The sequence below is a fragment of the Crinia signifera genome, chromosome 6 (genome assembly GCF_055691185.1).
Source record: "Crinia signifera chromosome 6, ASM5569118v1, whole genome shotgun sequence".
NCBI lineage: Eukaryota > Metazoa > Chordata > Amphibia > Anura > Myobatrachidae > Crinia > Crinia signifera.
Window position 1 is genome coordinate 74,733,313 of NC_139222.1, and position 18,514 is coordinate 74,751,826.

At 45.8% G+C, this 18,514-nt stretch overlaps 1 protein-coding gene across 1 annotated transcript; it reads right to left on the reverse strand.

Moving 5' to 3' along the window:
• Nucleotides 1-1,515: 1,515 nt before the first annotated feature.
• Nucleotides 1,516-17,394, reverse strand: LOC146006980 (uncharacterized). Its single transcript, XM_083145399.1, has 4 exons — nt 17,271-17,394; nt 5,851-6,019; nt 4,439-4,625; nt 1,516-1,684 (listed from the first exon to the last, which is right to left on the reverse strand). Exons 1-4 carry the CDS (start codon nt 17,331-17,333, stop codon nt 1,612-1,614), a joined length of 492 nt encoding a protein of 163 aa, XP_083001525.1. The 5' UTR covers nt 17,334-17,394; the 3' UTR covers nt 1,516-1,611.
• Between the last annotated feature and the right edge of the window lie 1,120 nt (nt 17,395-18,514).

An 18,514-nucleotide genomic window follows, 5' to 3' on the forward strand; every position in this document is an offset into this window, starting at 1 on the left:
GTACATGTGAGAGAATTACTGCAAGTAGCTTCGGATACGAGATTACAGAAATTTTCAATGGGCTTGTCTCACCCCCAGCCTAACTGATGACTGAGGATTAACACAAGTTCATGCTCCAAGAAAGTGTCACCGGGGAGGTTGGAGAGGACCCTTGCGCATGGGACATCATCTGTAAGTCCGATACTCCGGATCTCCAGCTTCCATTGCCGTGCACTGGGGACTGTCACTGGGAGACAGGACGCCGGCAGGGATGACGTCTGGACCGCAAGCTGAACCTGCGGAGGCACTTAGCCGGTAGGAAAGTCTGTCTGACAGCTCGGATCGTGACAGTGTCATTCTAAAGTCATGGATACAAAAATGGCCTCGTGCCAGCTAGGCCACAACCTATTTTAAAAAAGGTGCTTGACCTTGTGGGAGCAAGATCACAACCATTTTTATGTATGGTATCAGCTCTTTGTTTTACCATAACATATGTTAACATTGCCTCTGATTGGTTGGCCACCTCTGTTCTACACAATCAAAAGGTTTACCTGGAAAAGGTCCACATGAGTTTAAAAAAAATAATGAAAAACTCTTGTTGATTATTTTCCATGTCGTGTGATTCTGTTGACCTTTTTGACCATGTCGACCTAATGACCAGATAACTCTTGTGAGTAGATAACCCTATGTAACCCAGGGAGGAGACCAAGGGGGTATTCAATCTGTGCCGATATTTCCCTACAGAGAAATATCGGCACTCACCTATTCAATGTTGCCATTCATGACCGCATTGAAGGGTGTCAGATCCAAATTTTTAAAAGTTGGATCTGTTTTATCGGAAAGGGATGCGGATTGTCCAATTCACAGCTGTTTTTTGACAATACGCAGCCATTTTCACCAATCCCCGGACATCCTGACACTCGGAACATTGAATTACAACTGTTGGGTGTCAGTCAAGCGGAACGAAAATGGCCCGGGATTCTGACTGTCGGGACGCTCCGACAGTCGGAATCCTGGATTGAACACCCCCCATGTATAAGCGCATCAGTCACCTCTGGGGCTCAGTGTAGCTGCACAGATCCTCCTAACCCACAGCACATTCCCACAGCTATTATAAATACAACAATGGGAAACATTCACATTAGTAAGTGGGAACTAACACATCAGACATTGTTTTACTTTTTTTATTGTTGAAACAACAGATAGATGCATACATATGTATATTCATTTCTGTATGTTTATTATTATTATTATTATTATTATTATTATTTTTTTATTTATTTTTTAATCTCACAAAAGATGAATTTGAGAGATACATCACTGTATGATACATCAATGTAAAATACAAATGAGAGATACATCACTGTAAGAGACATATGAGAGAGAGATGTGAAATACTGAAACATTCAGACCAAAAGATCCAAATGTGAAATACTGAAATATACAAATGTGAAATACCGAAAGATCCAACTGAAAGATCCAAATGTGAAATACAGAAAGATATAGATCGAAATATACAAATGAGAAATACTGGAAGATACAAATCTGAAATACTGAAAGATACAGACCGAAATATACATATGTGAAATACATCACTTTAAAATACAAGACACTGATGTCTTATGCCAAGGTTTATATTAGATATCCATCCTTGGCATTCCATCGATTCCATTCCCGTCCAAGGAGGCTAAAAGAGCTACTTCCCCTGTAAAAACAAACTTTGATCAGTGAATGTTATTCTAAAAACCATAAACATTTGCCAAGTACAAGTCCTCTCATTATTTAGTGACCTGCCAACTGTCCTGATTTTAGTCCCATGTTTTTGGGACTGTCCCGTGTCCCACTTAGGGCAGCCAGTGTCCCATGGTGAGGGACACTGGAGGAAGATGGGGTTGGGTGTCCCACTGCTTGGCGGGGAACAGATGCCATGCACATGCGCACAGCGTCCATTCAGTGAAATAAAATGGCTGGGGGCATGTCCAGCAGCTCATAGAGTGCTGGCCATGCCAACATAGTGACAGCAAATGGGGGCACGGCTTGTGGCCGCATCATCTCTGCGAGGCCACGCCCACTTTGGCAGAAGTCCTGTGAGTGTCCTGGACAGCTGGATTATAATGTTGGGAGCTATGTTATTGGATTATACTGAATACATTTATCTATGTGAAGCCTCTTTGGACCAATCACAGAGCTGATACTATGGGTGTGACATGACCATGACAGCCCCATACAGGAAGCACAGTGTACAGAGATGTGAGATTAGAGAGAGGAAATAAATTCCTCTAATTGTCCAGTTTACGTGGCTTCAGCATTTCCCTTATGATAATGTTACGCCCAGTAATATAATGTATATGTATGTCATACAAGTAGAATACCAGCCCATCAGTGCTCTGTGTGATAGAAGAACTATGCACAAAGACCCATAACGTCACTAATCACAGTATGAGAAGATATTTCCATATAAAGGATTTTTACTATTTTATTTATAAGGCACCAAAAGAGTTTCCCAGCGCCGCACAAAGGAACAGTACAGGGAGACAAAACTTAGCATTACAGTAAATAACAATAATAGAGTACAGGTAAAAAGAGTGTCACGATTTAATACACATTACAGCTTAAATGTAAGTAGTGAGGATGTGATCAATGTGCTACTAGGGACTGGTGGTCAAAGATGAGTATGTGGACGAAGATGGTCGCTGGGTGTGTGAGTATGGGAGAGCTGTGAGTGAAATGTGAAGAGAAGACGGCTCTGACAACAGGAGGGAAGAGGGCCCTGCACGAGGAGCTTACTATCTAGTAGGGAGGGGAGACAGACAGATTACATGAGGTGTAAGCAAGTGGACAGTGATAGCAGGAAGAGATGACCAAGGCCTGTGGTAGGGGTTGGAGGACCAGCTTCAGGACAAGGTTATGCAGCGGAAGGGTACCGCTTTGATGAATAGGTGAGTTTTCAGTGCCCATTTGAAGCTTTGCAAGGTCGGGGAGAGTCTTATGGAGCGAAGGGGTGCGTTCCACTGAAGGGGTACAGCATGGGCAAAGTCCTAAACTCTAGCATGTGAAGCAGTGATCAGGGTGGAGGAGAGACGACAGTCATTGTGTGACCGAAGAGGTCGGGAGGGAGTGTGAATGGAGATATATGGAGCAGTGGAATTCGAGATGGCCCTGTAGGTGAGTGTGAGGAATTTGAAGAGGATTCTGTAGGGGAAAAGGAGCCAGTGCAGATTTTGTTGAAGGGAAGTGGCTTAAGTGGAGCGGCGGGAGAGGAAGATAAGCCAGGCTGCGGAGTTGAGGACAGATTGGGAGCGAGCCAGGCCAGTGAGGAGAACATTGCAGTAGTCGAACCGTGGGATGACCAGTGAGTGGATGACAACAACTTCCCATCTTTTGGGCCTAGAGCACAATGCTGCTTTGGGAAATGATCTCGTCCTATAGGATATGGATGTGATCCGTATGATTTACCTACAACTGAATTATTATCCATTACTTGACCGGTATTGTGTAAATGACTATGGTCAATATCCCGACATACATAATACCGACTGTTGAAATGCCTTCCATCTATATATCAAGAAGATCATAATGATCGTAATCATGGTAAAAAAAAAACGGTAGTTATAATGTCAACATGGACGTGTTAGGGTCCCGTGTCCCTTCGCTGTGCTCGCCACACGATTATATTCATATTCTCCCTCTATGCCTATTGGAATGGTGAAGTATGAACAAGTCGGTTTTTGAGAAAAAAATCATGAAAAACTGTGTCATTATTTTGGCTTTCGGCATTGTGGTTGTGTTACTGCTTTCTTCCGGTCTGTTTTACTTGTCGATATTTTGATGTGGTAGGTACCGTATTTCGATTGTCATAGTGTGTATATGTCGGTATATTGTCCATCGACGTTTGGTTGTGGGGATTCTGTCAATCCAATTTCTGTCTGGCGGCAACTTAACTACATACCATATGCATATATAGGCAGAGTTTCTGTAGCGGCTCCAGCTGCAGGCATATACAGATGGGGCAGGCCTCTTCTTTGCCTGCGAAACGCCAGAACGTCACCACTGGTGATCCGCCATAGCCTGGCTCACCATCTGACTGAGACGCGTGTGCGTCTCACGCGCGTCTCAATCTCTGTCGGCGGGGCGACGGGAACCCTGTCCGTCTCCGCTTCAGGGTGAAGGACAGGGTTGGGGGGGGGGGGGGGGGGGTGCGGGCAGGCGGCGGGGACCCCGGGTGACCGCCGACAAGCGGGATGCGCGCACCTCTCGTGCGCGCGTTTCCCCTTCTTGCTATACAGATGGTGGGGGATGGCGGCTGGCGTCGCCATCGCCATCCCCTGCAAAGATGAGCCATGCCCCATCTGTATGGAGATAACGTTTCTACATCACACCATGTTTGTAAGACAAGAGACCCAAAATCTACCCCGGCGACCAGAGCAGGGAAGACGCGCGTATTATGCCAGCAACCTACCTGGGGGAGGAGTCTATGCTCACAGAAGAGCCAGTGCTGCTAGCATCTGAGGATGTTTCTGCCAGGTCCATCAGCTCATAACAGATGCTATTGCAGCTATCACTGGTGTCATAGCAAGATATTGTGTCATCTGTCAATGTGGAGGATACTGGGGACTCCTCACACCGCATCACATCACTCTTGCAGGCTAGAAAATGATGGACAGAAGCAGATTGGTTGCTATGGACAACGTCAATATTTTTCATTGTAGTAAATTTACCCCATGCTGTCAATGGGCTCTATGTAATAGGCTGCGAGTTCTGTGCGGAGGCAAAATCTCCTCTGTAGATATAGAGCAGAATCAGGCTGGTGTCCCCTCACTAGACTCTCAGCCTATTACATCCTGTCACAGTGATGGAACATAACAGTAATGTCAGCACTACCACCACCACCATCATGCATAGCGCCTGGGCAGGGGAGTAACTCCCAGGGGTAATAGAGGCATCAGTCTCTGGGCTACAAGCTCTGAAGGGGCCCCTGCATGCACACAAGCACCTGTGTGGTTCACCGTGGGGACCTCTCCTCTTCCAATGGCGTTCTGTGGCACACCCGCATAGTTACAGTATCTGTCTCTATCCCAGGAGCACTGCTAACACCTGTAATACAGGACAGGATGGCTCCTTCCTGGTACCACCTGCAGCAAGTGACGGTGCACCTGAATATTCAGGAGTCTGACCCTGACCTACCGGCCACTCTCACTTAGGGGCCACTTCTGGATCACATGCAATGATCTGAATTTGGCCCCTGCCCCAATGGTCGGAGTTTGCGCATGCACATTTCTGCACATATACAGACCCTAACTGCGAATGGCTGTGAGGAGTTACACACTCACCGGGCTGTTTGCGGTGGGGAGGGATGGGCAGTGGTGGCACTTGGCCATGGGAACGCCCAGCGCTTTATTGACGTCCCCATGAAAATGCTAGGCATTCCCATGGGTACGTGGGCAGGTCGATGCCTGCTGGGGGCGGGTGGCTGATGTCACATGATGTTAGCTGCCCGCCTTGTCTTCGTCCCGGCACATGCAATGAAAAGTCAGTTGAGATGGACTTTTATTTGTGACGCAGGAAAAATCATACGATGGTCAGTGACTATAAAATGATTTCTCGTGCAGTGGCGGCATGCGAGGGGATGTGTCTTAGTTACACATCTCCCCCGCCCCCACCATGGTTGCAAGGGGAAATGGCGGCGGGGGTATTCAGTGGGGCGGCCTCCCCAACCAGGATCAAGCCCACTGCCAGTCCACGGTGGTCTCCGGTGCACACACACAATGGTTGTTTTTTCTTTTTTTTTTAAAGGAGGAGGGGGCATGAAGCTCTAACTTGCCTCCGGGCGATTGGGATGGACTTCCACCTCTGCACCTGGGGGAAGCTTACCTTCACTGATCAGGTAGTCCAAAAGCTCTGCCACAACTGCTGCCGCATCCTCGGTGACCAGAGTAGTGCCCAGCTCAGTTGGAAGTTCGCCAGACACATTGGGCACGGGGGGCTGCACGTTGGTGGTCTTCTTGGCCTCTCCTTTCTTAAGCCACGCAGACTTGCTTGGCTGTAAGGAGCAGAGGACGAGACATCATGAGCTGTATGTACATAACTCTCTGCAGTGCAAGCACCTTCTACCACGGAAGCAATAGAATAGATCACGGCAGTGGAACCAGCTATAACATCCTCATTGTGGCTTATCATTTATTGTTCTAACTATTAGTACCGGCGTCAGGGGCTAATATGATACAATTCAATGAGAATCCCATAATTTTTGATACCCAGTGTTGCCCAGGATTTTAAGTGTATGTTACAACAATATATTTAAATATTAAGCACACAGTATAAATAACATTTAGATGTTTTGTTAATTTACGTTAAAGCGCAGCACATCATTATGCATTTCCTGATATACTCTGTGCTGCTGGGGGACCCTGCTACAGACACTATATAACTCTGTGTGTGGGTTTGTGCAATCTCCTCACATCATGTCATTGTCCCTGTCATCAATAACATATGATGCATGTCCTGATATACTCTGTGCTGCTGGGGGACCCTGCTATAGACACTATGGGCAGTATTCAATGTGAATACTGGCGACGTGCAGCGAATCCTGTTTAGGATTCGCTGCACATTCGCCACTGCTCGCTGCGTTCCGGAGTCTCGCCGGCTCCGGTATTCAACGAGTCAGGGGCTCGCTGCCGTTGACCGGCGAATTTGAGCTCCTGGGTGCCAGGCAGCACAGGCTGCCCCCTGGGGGTGCCAGCAGGGGACCGGGTGAAGTGAATATATGAATATGTAATGAGCGGCTCGGCTCCGGCCCCCTGCTATTTTTTTTTTAAATTAAATATATATTCATGTACTTACAGCACATGAATAAAAATAGCATGCCCCTCCTCAGAATAAAATTCCAGATTTTTTGACACCAATTGTAAAAAACAAAACACTTTATTTTAAAAGTTCACCTTCCACTTCACCATAAAAAGATAGCGATTGCTACTCGGTGAATCATGGCAAAAAAAACTTAAAATGTATTCGCCATCTGGTCATTGAATAGGGTGATTCACCGTTTTAGTCAGAAATTCGCCTTACAGCACAAAATCGCCATAAAAACCTGGCGAATCAGCCTCATTGAATACCGCCCTATATAACTCTGTGTGTGGGTTTGTGCGATCTCCTCAGATCATGTCGCTGTCCCTGTCATCACTAACATATGATGCATGTCCTGATATACTCTGTTCTTTGATTTGGAAGTGTTTTTAGTTGCCTCAGCCGTGTGGTAATATGCTGGTAATATGATCTTCCCTTGTAAACTGTGGAATTGTATAGAAAGACAGAAGGACGGACACCGTTTTGCTTTTATATGTTAGAATATACCTGTAGAGAGAGAGGTTTCCTCTGTGCGGGCACTTGCGTAAGTGTGTGTATGCATACACATCCGCGTGCAGTGTAGTGAGAAAATACTGGCGGCAGCAGGGCATGCGTTCCTTGGGGCAGCGTTAACCTGATCCAGTGGCGTAACTATAGAGGGTGCAGGGGATGCAGCTGCTATGGGGCCTGGCACCCTCTGAACATTTTTTTATTTTTAATCCTTGCTTCCCATCAGCTTCCGCAGTGAAGGGAGGAGCGAGGCTGGAGGTGCGCTCTCCCCGCACTGCTTATGCTGCTGTGACCTGTAGCTGCCTATGGCTATCACACTATCCTATGTGAAGGACGGCGGGGATGGGTGATAAATGTTAGAGCATCCCACCCAATGACAGGTCATACTGTAATGACTCTGCCACTCTCCCCACCAATCTCCAGCTCCCATACCTTGTGCCCCAGCTGCTTCACCCACCAACCCCTGCCTCTTGTCACTTGATTTATGCACCTATGAAGGTTTGAATAAAATACTCTGCATTTTTAATTGCAAATCGGAGTCTGGTGAGCGCCTCTTTCTCTTCTATATATGTTGGACTGACGGTTCTGGAGGTCACCTCAGCAGTTGTGTGTGGCTAGATGTGAGTGCGATCCCTTGTGATACTTCTCACACGCCTCACTCTACGCCCCAAAGGGGCATTGTAGTGACAAAGGCTGGGGGGGGGGCTCTTTTTGCTATGGGGCCCACAACGTTCGAGTTACACCCCTGACCTGATCACTATGCTCCAAATATATGCAGCCTTGCGAGCAGTTCTGAATCAGGCCCATTGTGTATAGAGAACAAGGCACTGAGCTACAGTCACAGCAGCTGCTGCTGCAATCTGAACTCTCAGGTAATTGGCAGCATGCCAAGAGGAGAATAGTTACATTTGCAGAACTGCAGGGAGGGAGCAGAAACTCTTGTATAGAGTAGGGATGCCCATCGTTGCCATTGCCATCGATGGCAATTCTACAACTGGCCATCAATAGTGCTTAACTATGCATTGGATGACCATCGATATTTTTACATATCGATGGTCATCCATTGTATTTGATTGATTGGCATGTGGGCTTGGGCAGGGGGGGGGGGGGGGGGGGTCGCGGGTGTCAGAGGCGAATCTAAGCTCCGTGTCCAGGCACTTTGAAAAAAAAAGAAAGCAAAACATTGTTTTGCTATTCCATCATTGGAGGGAAATCATCTTGTTTTCCCCCATCGATGGCAAAAGTATTCAACATCGGCCATAAACCATTGATGATTTTGAATCATCGATGGCCATCCCTAGTATAGAGGAGAATCCACCTTACATGCAATGCTGACATATCTGAGCTCCCAGAACACATGGGACAGACATGACATAATAAGGCAAAAAAGCAAAAATCATACTTGTCTACTCTTCCAGATAGGCCAGGAGGCTTCCAAAAATTGGGCCCAGGACAGTAGGCAAGTCACCCGCAATTCCTTGCCCCTCCTGCCAGCACTTGCCCCACTTAGGGCCAGATGCACTAAGCTTCATAAGTGATAAAATGGAGAGTGCTAAACAATCAACCAATCAGCTTCAGCATGACACTTTTCAAACAGTCTGTGACATGGCAGGCAGGAGCTGATTGGCTGGCTGTTAATCCCTCTCCATTTTATCAGTTTTGAAGCTTAGTGCATTTGGATCTTATTGTGCTGCGCCCTCCTTACCCCTGCAAAGTGGGTGGGACAATGATGCTATTCACTTTAAACCACTATAATCATAACTCTGCCCACACGTTGCAAAGTTGGTAACAGCAGGGGTACAATGATGTGTCGTATCTCCACGCCCCCAGACCGCCTTCTCCATGCCACCTCCCAGGGGTGCTTTAAAAGAGAAACCTGGTTGTGGGCCTCCTTCTCTTCATGGTGCGGTAAACTCTGGTATGAGGGTCACCACTAGGGGGCATAGGCAGTTAGTGGCAGTTAGTCAGGCAGGAGGCAGCTACTGGCAGGAGAAGGAGCACACTGCACGGAGCCAAAAATGTGAGAGGGGGTCTCCAGGGGGAACCTACAGGTACGACAGCAGCAGAAGTGCTTCCAAACTACAAAGATGAGCAAGGGGGGGGGAGGAGCCTGTGAGGCTAATGGGGAAACCTGACCGTTACTATACAACATGCCCACATTATAAGACACTGCTGCTTGGGAATTGTGCAGGTGAAGGTACAGGAGAGGTACATAATGTCACCCACCCATGTACCCATAATGCTACATACAGGGAGAGTCACCCACCCATGTACCTCTAATGCTACATAGAGGGTGGTACATTTATACCCATGTACCTCTAATGCTACATAGAGGGTGGTACATTTATATGTTACTAGTTACCAGCCAATCAAAATGATGGAACAACATAACCATAATGTCAGCGCCGCTAGCTGTGCCCGCCCAAATTGGAGCAGTATTTGAATTGCTCCGTTGGGTGCCAGCTAGTGGCCTCCAGTGCGCAAATTACTTGAAGGTGAGGATCAGCATTAACCTTTTTGTTACATAAGATGTGTAAAACATGTTTAAATACATTAGTAGATATGTTTACGTGTGGAAATTTGTGCCTCCCCCCCCCTTATTGTGGCCTAAGATAATCCTCTATATGTGCAATGTACAACCCATATACCTTATATAACAGCGCACTTACCTTCTTCCTGCATGCAGGGATGCACAGTTTGCTGCTCAGGCAGCCCATGATGTTCCCGAAGGTACAAGTAAATGCTAAAATTCAGAGAAATCCCAAATTTAAGCGAAAAAAGCAAGAGAGCATAAAATGCACGTCTTGTCCTGACAACTCCAGAGTCTCAGGTGATGGAATCCCTGTGCCACAAAGCCTTTGTGATGTCATAATGATGTCATGGGACAAGATGGCCGCTATGCAGCAAGAATGTAGCATGGGTCTTCAAACTGCGGCCCTTCAGATGTTGTGAAACTACAAATCCCAGCATGCCTTGCCACCGTTTTGCTATAAGGGAGTGTTAAAACTGTGGCAAGGTATGCTGGGATTTGTAGTTTCACAACATCTGGAGGGCCACAGTTTGAAGACCCATGAAAGTGAAAGTATCTCAAATTGTGTTTAGGGATATGTGGGGGCAGGACAGAGCACATCCCAACTGTCCTGATACACAGGCTTCAAAGAGGAACGAGGACATTTAAAATACAAATAATCACCTTTGCCTGTGGTTTTACCTCAAAAGCTATGGCTTTACTATTCAGCGGTTTGGAGAGTATTTGGCAGGTGGATGATATGTAACAATTTTAATAAAAATTAGTTTTTTAGGTACTTATATGTTAGTTGGGCGCCCACTAAGCAAATAGCTTAGTGGGCTATTCTGCATAGGCAAATCGCCTCACATCGCATCGCATTCGATGTTTTGCATGCGATGCGATTTCGGGTGCCATGGCATCCGATAATCGCATCGCATCTGATGTTTTGCATCCGATGTTTTGCATGTGAAACATATAATGTGATTTTTCCATAGGGTTGTATGTTAGTGAATTTACTGTTCAATATCGGGTGCCATGGCATCCGATAATCGGCATCGCATCCGATGTTTTGAATCCGATGTTTTGCCTGCGAAACATCGGATGCGATGCGATTTTTCCATAGGGTTGTATGTTAGTGAATTTACAGTAAAATATCGGGTGTCATGGCATCCGATAATTGCATCGCATCTGATGTTTTGCATCCGATGTTTTGCATGCGAAGCATTGGATGCGATTTTTCCATAGGGTTGTATGTTAGTGAATTTACTATACAATATCGGGTGTCATGGCATCCGATAATCGCATCTGATGGTTTGCATGCAAAACATCGGATGAAATGTGATTTTTCCATAGGGTTGTATGTTAGTAAATTTACTGTACAATATCGGGTGCCATGGCATCCGATAATCGCATTGCATCTGATGTTTTGCATGCAAAACATCGGATGTGATGCGATTTTTCCATACGGTTGTATGTTAGTGAATTTACTGTACAATATCGGGTGCCATGTCATCCGATAATCACATCCGATGTTTTGCATGCGATGCGATTGTTCCATAGGTTTGTATGTAACTGATTTTACTATACAATATCGGATCCGATTGTATAGGGTTTTATGCCATATAATGTACTATCCATGTATTATGACATATAATGTGATGGACACCCCCCCCCCCCCACTATCCACGCCACCCCGAAGTGTGGCTAGCGGATGTGAAATACATGTAACGTAATACGCGTCCCCTCGCGGGGCTCGCTGTGCTCGCTACACTATATAAAATCAGCTCCACGCTGACGTGGATAGTGGGAGTATGAAAAGGTTGGGCAGACGCGTTCCGCCGCCCCTTGCGGGACTCGCCATGCTTAGGGGTGGCGTGGATAGTGGGGGTGGGTACGTCATGTATTATATGTCATAATACATGGATAGTATGGCATAAAACCCTACACAATCAGATCTGCATGCAAAACATCGGATGCGATACGATTATCGAATGCCATGGCGCCCGATATTGTACAGTAAATTCACTAATATACAACCCTATGGAAAAATTGCTCCGCATCGCATCCCATGTTTTGCATGCAAAACATGGGATGCAATTATCGGATGCCATGGCACCCATTATTGTACAGTAAATTCACTAACATACAACCCATTATCCAGGGAGAAGCCGGCAGTAAACGCGGCATCACAGTGTGCATACCAAACGGGGTATATCCTGAATATCACCCTTGTGCGATTACAGAGAGGTGCTTAAATCAGAGTACTAGGCATAAACAGCAATACCCGCGGCAAAAATATATAGAGCCGGTGATTCAAGGGGTTATTTTGCTGTTCTCCTAGATAATTTACTGTACGTGCCTCACCTAGACACAGTGAGACACAATACATCTGGCATACATTCCAATAAATTGTCAAATCGCTGGAAACAGCACAATACACACTGTGCAATCAAAGTAAAGTGCCTCCAGCACACATTGTGTTCTTGTAAACAATTTTTTGTATGTGCCCTATCGAGAAACAGCGAGATACAATATATCTGGCTACATCGCAGTAAAGTGTCAATAACTCTGGAAATAGCACTATACATATACGATTTACTCGCCCTGTAACCAATCAGAAGGTATTTTAGGAATACCCGATAATTAAAAGCGCTGATCCAATCTTACAGTATCTTACACCAAGAATCACTACAGACCTATTGGGGATAGAGGGGACACACTACGCGGGGTTAATCCCCTTTTATACTTACCCTGTCTTACCTTTATTTGTGTTTTTATATGTCGCAGTTTTTAAGAAATAAACCAATAAAAGCTATATTTTAGAATAATTTTCTTCACTAACACACAACCCTATGGAAAAATCGCATCGCATCTGAAACATCGGATGCCATGGCACCCAATATTTTATAGTAAAGTCACTAACATAGAACCCTATGGAAAAATGACATCGCATGCAAAACATTGGATGCAATGCGATTTCCCTACGGTAACGTACGTATGCTACTTGAGCGCCCAACTAACATATATGTACCGTTTTTTATAATGGAGGAAGGTTTTGTGTCGTATTGACATATTAACAATGTTATTGTACATGTTGGTATTTTACTGATATATTTTGTGGATGAAAAATGATGTCCAATTCTTCAGTGTTAGTGGATATTACGGTACTTGTATATTATCACGGCGCCCACTACGCCAAATGCATAGAGGGCTATTCTGCATAGGGAAATCGCATCGCATGCTATTTTAGTGGCATGCGATGCGATTTTTTTTTTTTAAGTTAATTTATTCACTGCTCATGTCCCCAGGCCATCTCATCGCATAGCATTGCACCTCCCGAAAAATCGCATGCGATTTTTTGGGGTGCCATGCCATGCCAGACAGTTGGATGGCATGCGATTATGTTTGAATGACCCCCCCCACTATCCACGCCAACCTGAAGCGTGGCGAGCGGCGGCGGAACGCGTCCGTCAGACCTTTTCATTCCCCCACTATCCACGTCGGCGTGGAGCTGATTTTATATAGTGTGGCGAGGACGGACGGACTCGTTCCGTCAACCCGAAGCGGGTTGCCACGCTTTGGGTTAGCGTGGATAGTGGGGGGGGTCATTCAAACCTAATTGCATGCCATCCAACTGTCTTGCATGGCACCCCATAAAATCACATGCGATCAAAAAATCGCATGCGATTTTGGAGGTGTGCGATGAGATGGCTGGGGACATGAGCAGTGAATAAATTAATTTAAAAAAATCGGGATGCGATTTCCCTACGGTGCCATACGTAGGGATTCTGGGCGCCGTGATAATACACAAGTACCGATATTAATGTATATAGCTCAGTGTCTTCTAACCCTGACATGACCCTGTCATCCACTCGCCTCTATATACTGATAAAACATTGGGCTATGTACAGCAATTTTACATTTGTCAAAAGTAACACAAGAGTAGGTATAATACAGTTACCATGAGGAGACAGTGAAATAGGGGCATGCTGTGACTCCTAGACTTTAGTGATCCCCCCTCCCCCCCATGAGTCATGACCCCACCCCCTTTCTTTGTGCAATTATATGCCCAAGCTGTTAAGGAGGCAAAAAACATTGTTTTGCCATGACAGCAATATTATTTAATTAGAATATTGGGGAGTGGGCAAATTAATGTAGGTACTTGTTTCCTAGAACGGCCACAATCGCGGGCATCGTGTACCTTAAAGTTAAGGTACACGATGCCCGCGATGGACCTGATTTCCTTTGAAATCAGGTCCATTTTGCCGGCAAAGGCAAAATCGGGGGCATCGCATCGGACGCGTGCATTAACATGGCCCCCGACGCGACCGACGCGATGCCCGCGATTTTGCCATAGGCTTCAATGTTAAAAAAAATTTAATATTGAAATCTGGAGCATCGCGTCGGTCTTGTGCCATTATAATGGCACAAGATGAGATGGACTTGATTAAGTCCATCTCATATAGGAAACAATGGGAAATGGGCCAATATGACCCATTTCACATTGTATATGGCCCCGTCGTCACCCCACGATTGACGCCAACCCGAAGCATGGCGAGCGCAGCGAGCCCGCGAGGGGCGGTGGTGCACGTCCTCCGACCTTTTCATACCCCTACTATCCACGTCGGCGTGGAGTTGAGAATATAGCATGGCGAGCGCACGCGTATACCTGTAAAGTTTTACGCAGGGCTCGCTGCGCTCGCCACGCTTCGGGCTCGGTGGCTCGCTGCGCTCGCCACACTTTATATTCTCAACTCCGCACCGGCGTGGATAGTAGGGGTATGAAAAGGTCGGAGGACGCGCACCGCCGCCCCTCGCGGGCTCACTGCGCTCGCCATGCTTCGGGTAGGCATCAATCGTGGGGTGGCGTTGAGGGGGTAAAATTGGGGGTCTGGGGAATATTTTACATTGAATCCAATGTAAAATAGGGACCCTATTCACATTGGATTCAATGTAAAAATCGGGTCGATCGCGTCGGTCGCATCGCATGCGATTTGGTCACATGTGATGCGACCGACGCGATTTTTCTGACACGACCACCCCGATGCAAATCGGTGTGGCCGTGCTAGGAAACAAGTACCATAATGTATAATCTAATATAGTGCAGTACGGACGGTGTAATGGTTAGCATTACTGACTTACAGCGCTTAGGTCATGGGTTCGATCCCCACCATGGCTATAACTGTGTGGAGTTTGTATATTCTCCCTGTGTTTGCGTGGATTTACTCCGGGTACTCCGGTTTCCTCCCACAATCCAAAATTATACAGATAGGTTAATTGGCTTCCAACAAAAAATTAACCCTAGAATGTCTGTGTGTACATGTACATGTGGTAGGGAATATAGACTGTAAGCTCCACTGGGGAAGGGACTGATGTGAATGTTCAAATATTGTCTGTAAAGCGCTGCGGAATATGTATGCACTATATAAGAAACTTTTAATAAATAATATATAAAAGCAAAACTGGTGTCTGTCTTTCTATACAAATCCAATTTTAAAACATATTTTTTATTAAATATGCATTCAAATATATTTGCATCATTTCCTTGTCATGTACTAATATCGGCGCTGAGAGATTTATATTTGTTATAGAAAGCTTGTGTTGCAGATTGGTGATCTGTTAAGCGACTCATTTTGTCCTACTTTATACTATTATTCATACCCAGGTATATGAATGCTAGGACAAAATGAGAGTCACTTAACAGATCACATTCTCTCACATTCTCTCAGCAGTCCTCATTATTCCAATAGGCATCCCAGACTGTTTAGCATCCCTCTCTGAAGTTCTCATTCAAATCCATCCACTGGAAGGCCATACCTCCCAACTTTTGAAGTCCTGTAGGCGGGACGATGTTCCTGCGGGCCGGAGGCGCGCCGACATTTTCGGGGGGGGGGCCCTAATTTGTGGGCGTGGCCTATACTCCCGGCTCTTCCACGAGGCCACGCCCCCATTTTGCCGCTATGGGGGCATGACCCAGAGGCTCTGTGAGCCTCTAGCCATGCCCCCAGTCCCCTGGCTGCGGGAATAGACGCTGTGCGCATGCGCACAGCGTTTATTCCCCGCTGCTTAGCAGCTGACAGGGGAGACTCCCAACAGCCCCCCCACACCGTGGGACACTGCCGCCCGCGGGTGGGACATCAGGACAGGCCCTGACAATCGGGACTGTCCCGATAAAATCGGGACTGTTGGGAGGTATGGAAGGCCCTAAACATGCTCCCCGTGCTCATGGTTTGCCCGACATACACCGCTCTGTGGTGGGCTCCCAGATCTGACCACTTACTTTTTTTTCATTTTACACCCCATGTCCTCTACACAGGGGCGGATTTAGGGGTGAGGGCGCCCGTAGGCACAACATTAATGGCCGCTCCCCTGCCTAATTTTATTATTTATATTGATTAGTTATAAGCCTTCATTTAATGATTGCCAATTTTATATAATAATAAAAAAGCCAACAACTGTAACATTTTCTTTTATTATGTATACATATTTACTAAGTAGGACAATTTACAGAGGCAGTACCTGCATGTCATATTCATTTACACTCTATTCAAGATGGAATATGGTACAGTACAGTGGATATTGTGCAGTTACTGGTACATTTCAGGCTGACAGTACTATCACAGGCATCCAAGTGCCGCCCCCAAACATGTGCCGCCCCTAGGCACGCGCCTCACGTGCCTAATGGGAAATTTGGCACTGCCTCTACATTCTCTATGCTATATCTTGCTTCTCTTACCTACGTTTTGTAGTGGTTGGATCCCTTTTTTTGGGACCCAGGACACCCACAGGGTCGGGATTGGAGGTTTTATTGCTCGTGAACGTAATCTGGACCCAGTCAAGTCACTTTGCATTGACTTAATCCAAAACGGTCACACGGTGTCCGAATACAAAAGCAAACTAAATAACAGATGACAAATATGTAAGATATATACGCCAGCCAGCTCAGTGGGCGGGCACATGCAAATGCACCCCCCCCCCCACCCAATTTGTGATGTCAGTCCCGAGGGATCATGCATGGAGAACATGCTGAACGATCCGTCTGTAGATGTATCTGCAGATCAATCTGCAGATACATCTACTTTTGTGTACCTGGCTTTACACTAACGTGATCGCTATATTTATGGTCATTATTTTGAGAAATAAGAACCTACAGCAAAGTGGACTATATATATATATATATATATATATATATATATATATATATATATATATATAGTGATTTGGTTCGAAGCAGCAACACCGTCACGGGTACATCTGTCAGGGTGCCGATCCAGAGAAACCACGCAGTGGGATCACTCAAATATGTACATATGGCCGCACTCCCAATAACCAGTCAAGACACAGGACTTGTGAAGTAACGTTTCGAGGTTTAATTACCTCTTCATCAGACTCAAATAAACCATATACAATAAGTGATATTTATACTTACACATCCCAACAGCACAACCCACCGGGCGCGGGAGCAGGCACCGGCGTCTTCCGCATCCGTCATCACGAGGCGTCGTATGACGTCACTGCGCTCCGGCGTAGAGGCGGTCCGACAGCACGGCAGCTCCGTTGCCACGGCAATCTATATACAAACCCGAACAAAAACAAAGAAACACCCAAGTGAATACATACAGTAATAAACATTAAAAACAGCAGGCATGTAGATAACACGAGCTTATTTACCTACAGAGCATAACATTGAATCTCAAAGAGAGTAAATGTAATCACGAAATATACATAGCGCATCGAAATTGTCGCTAGGCAACCATACCAAGGTGCACATAACATCAATCAGAGATGAGCGGTGTTTTCTCTGATTGATGTTATGTGCACCTTGGTATGGTTGCCTAGCGACAATTTCGATGCGCTATGTATATTTCGTGATTACATTTACACTCTTTGAGATTCAATGTTATGCTCTGTAGGTAAATAAGCTCGTGTTATCTACATGCCTGCTGTTTTTAATGTTTATTACTGTATGTATTCACTTGGGTGTTTCTTTGTTTTTGTTCGGGTTTGTATATAGATTGCCGTGGCAACGGAGCTGCCGTGCTGTCGGACCGCCTCTACGCCGGAGCGCAGTGACGTCATACGACGCCCCGTGATGACGGATGCGGAAGACGCCGGTGCCTGCTCCCGCGCCCGGTGGGTTGTGCTGTTGGGATGTGTAAGTATAAATATCACTTATTGTATATGGTTTATTTGAGTCTGATGAAGAGGTAATTAAACCTCGAAACGTTACTTCACAAGTCCTGTGTCTTGACTGGTTATTGGGAGTGCGGCCATATGTACATATATATATATATATATATATATATATATATATATATATATATATATATATATATATATATATATATATATATATATATATATATATATATATATATATATATATATATATATATATATATATATATAGTCTTCGGCACACTGTGGATGCAGTGGAGGCAGCACACGGTCAGAAATACAAGCGATGAGGCAGGAAACTTCAGCAACGTTTCGATTTTATTTACAAAATCGTCATCAGGCATAAAACAACAAGACAAGTGCTCACCTTATATCCCCCACTCCATCCTGTACGCTCCCGCACGTTTCCCGCTGCCAGGCTCACGCATCACAAGTGCGCGCCAGCGTCACGTCCGTTGCCATGGTCACGTCTACCAACGTGATTCCCACACCATG

Excerpts from the sequence above, each read along its gene's own strand:
- LOC146006980 (XM_083145399.1), bottom strand. The coding sequence starts at position 17,333 with ATGACGGATGCGGAAGACGCCGGTGCCTGCTCCCGCGCCCGGTGGGTT. Across the intron at positions 6,020-17,270 it reads GGGTTGTGCTGTTGGGATGT|CCAAGCAAGTCTGCGTGGCT; the intron begins GTAAGTATAAAT and ends TGCTCCTTACAG. Across the intron at positions 4,626-5,850 it reads GGACTACCTGATCAGTGAAG|CCTGCAAGAGTGATGTGATG; the intron begins GTAAGCTTCCCC and ends ATCATTTTCTAG.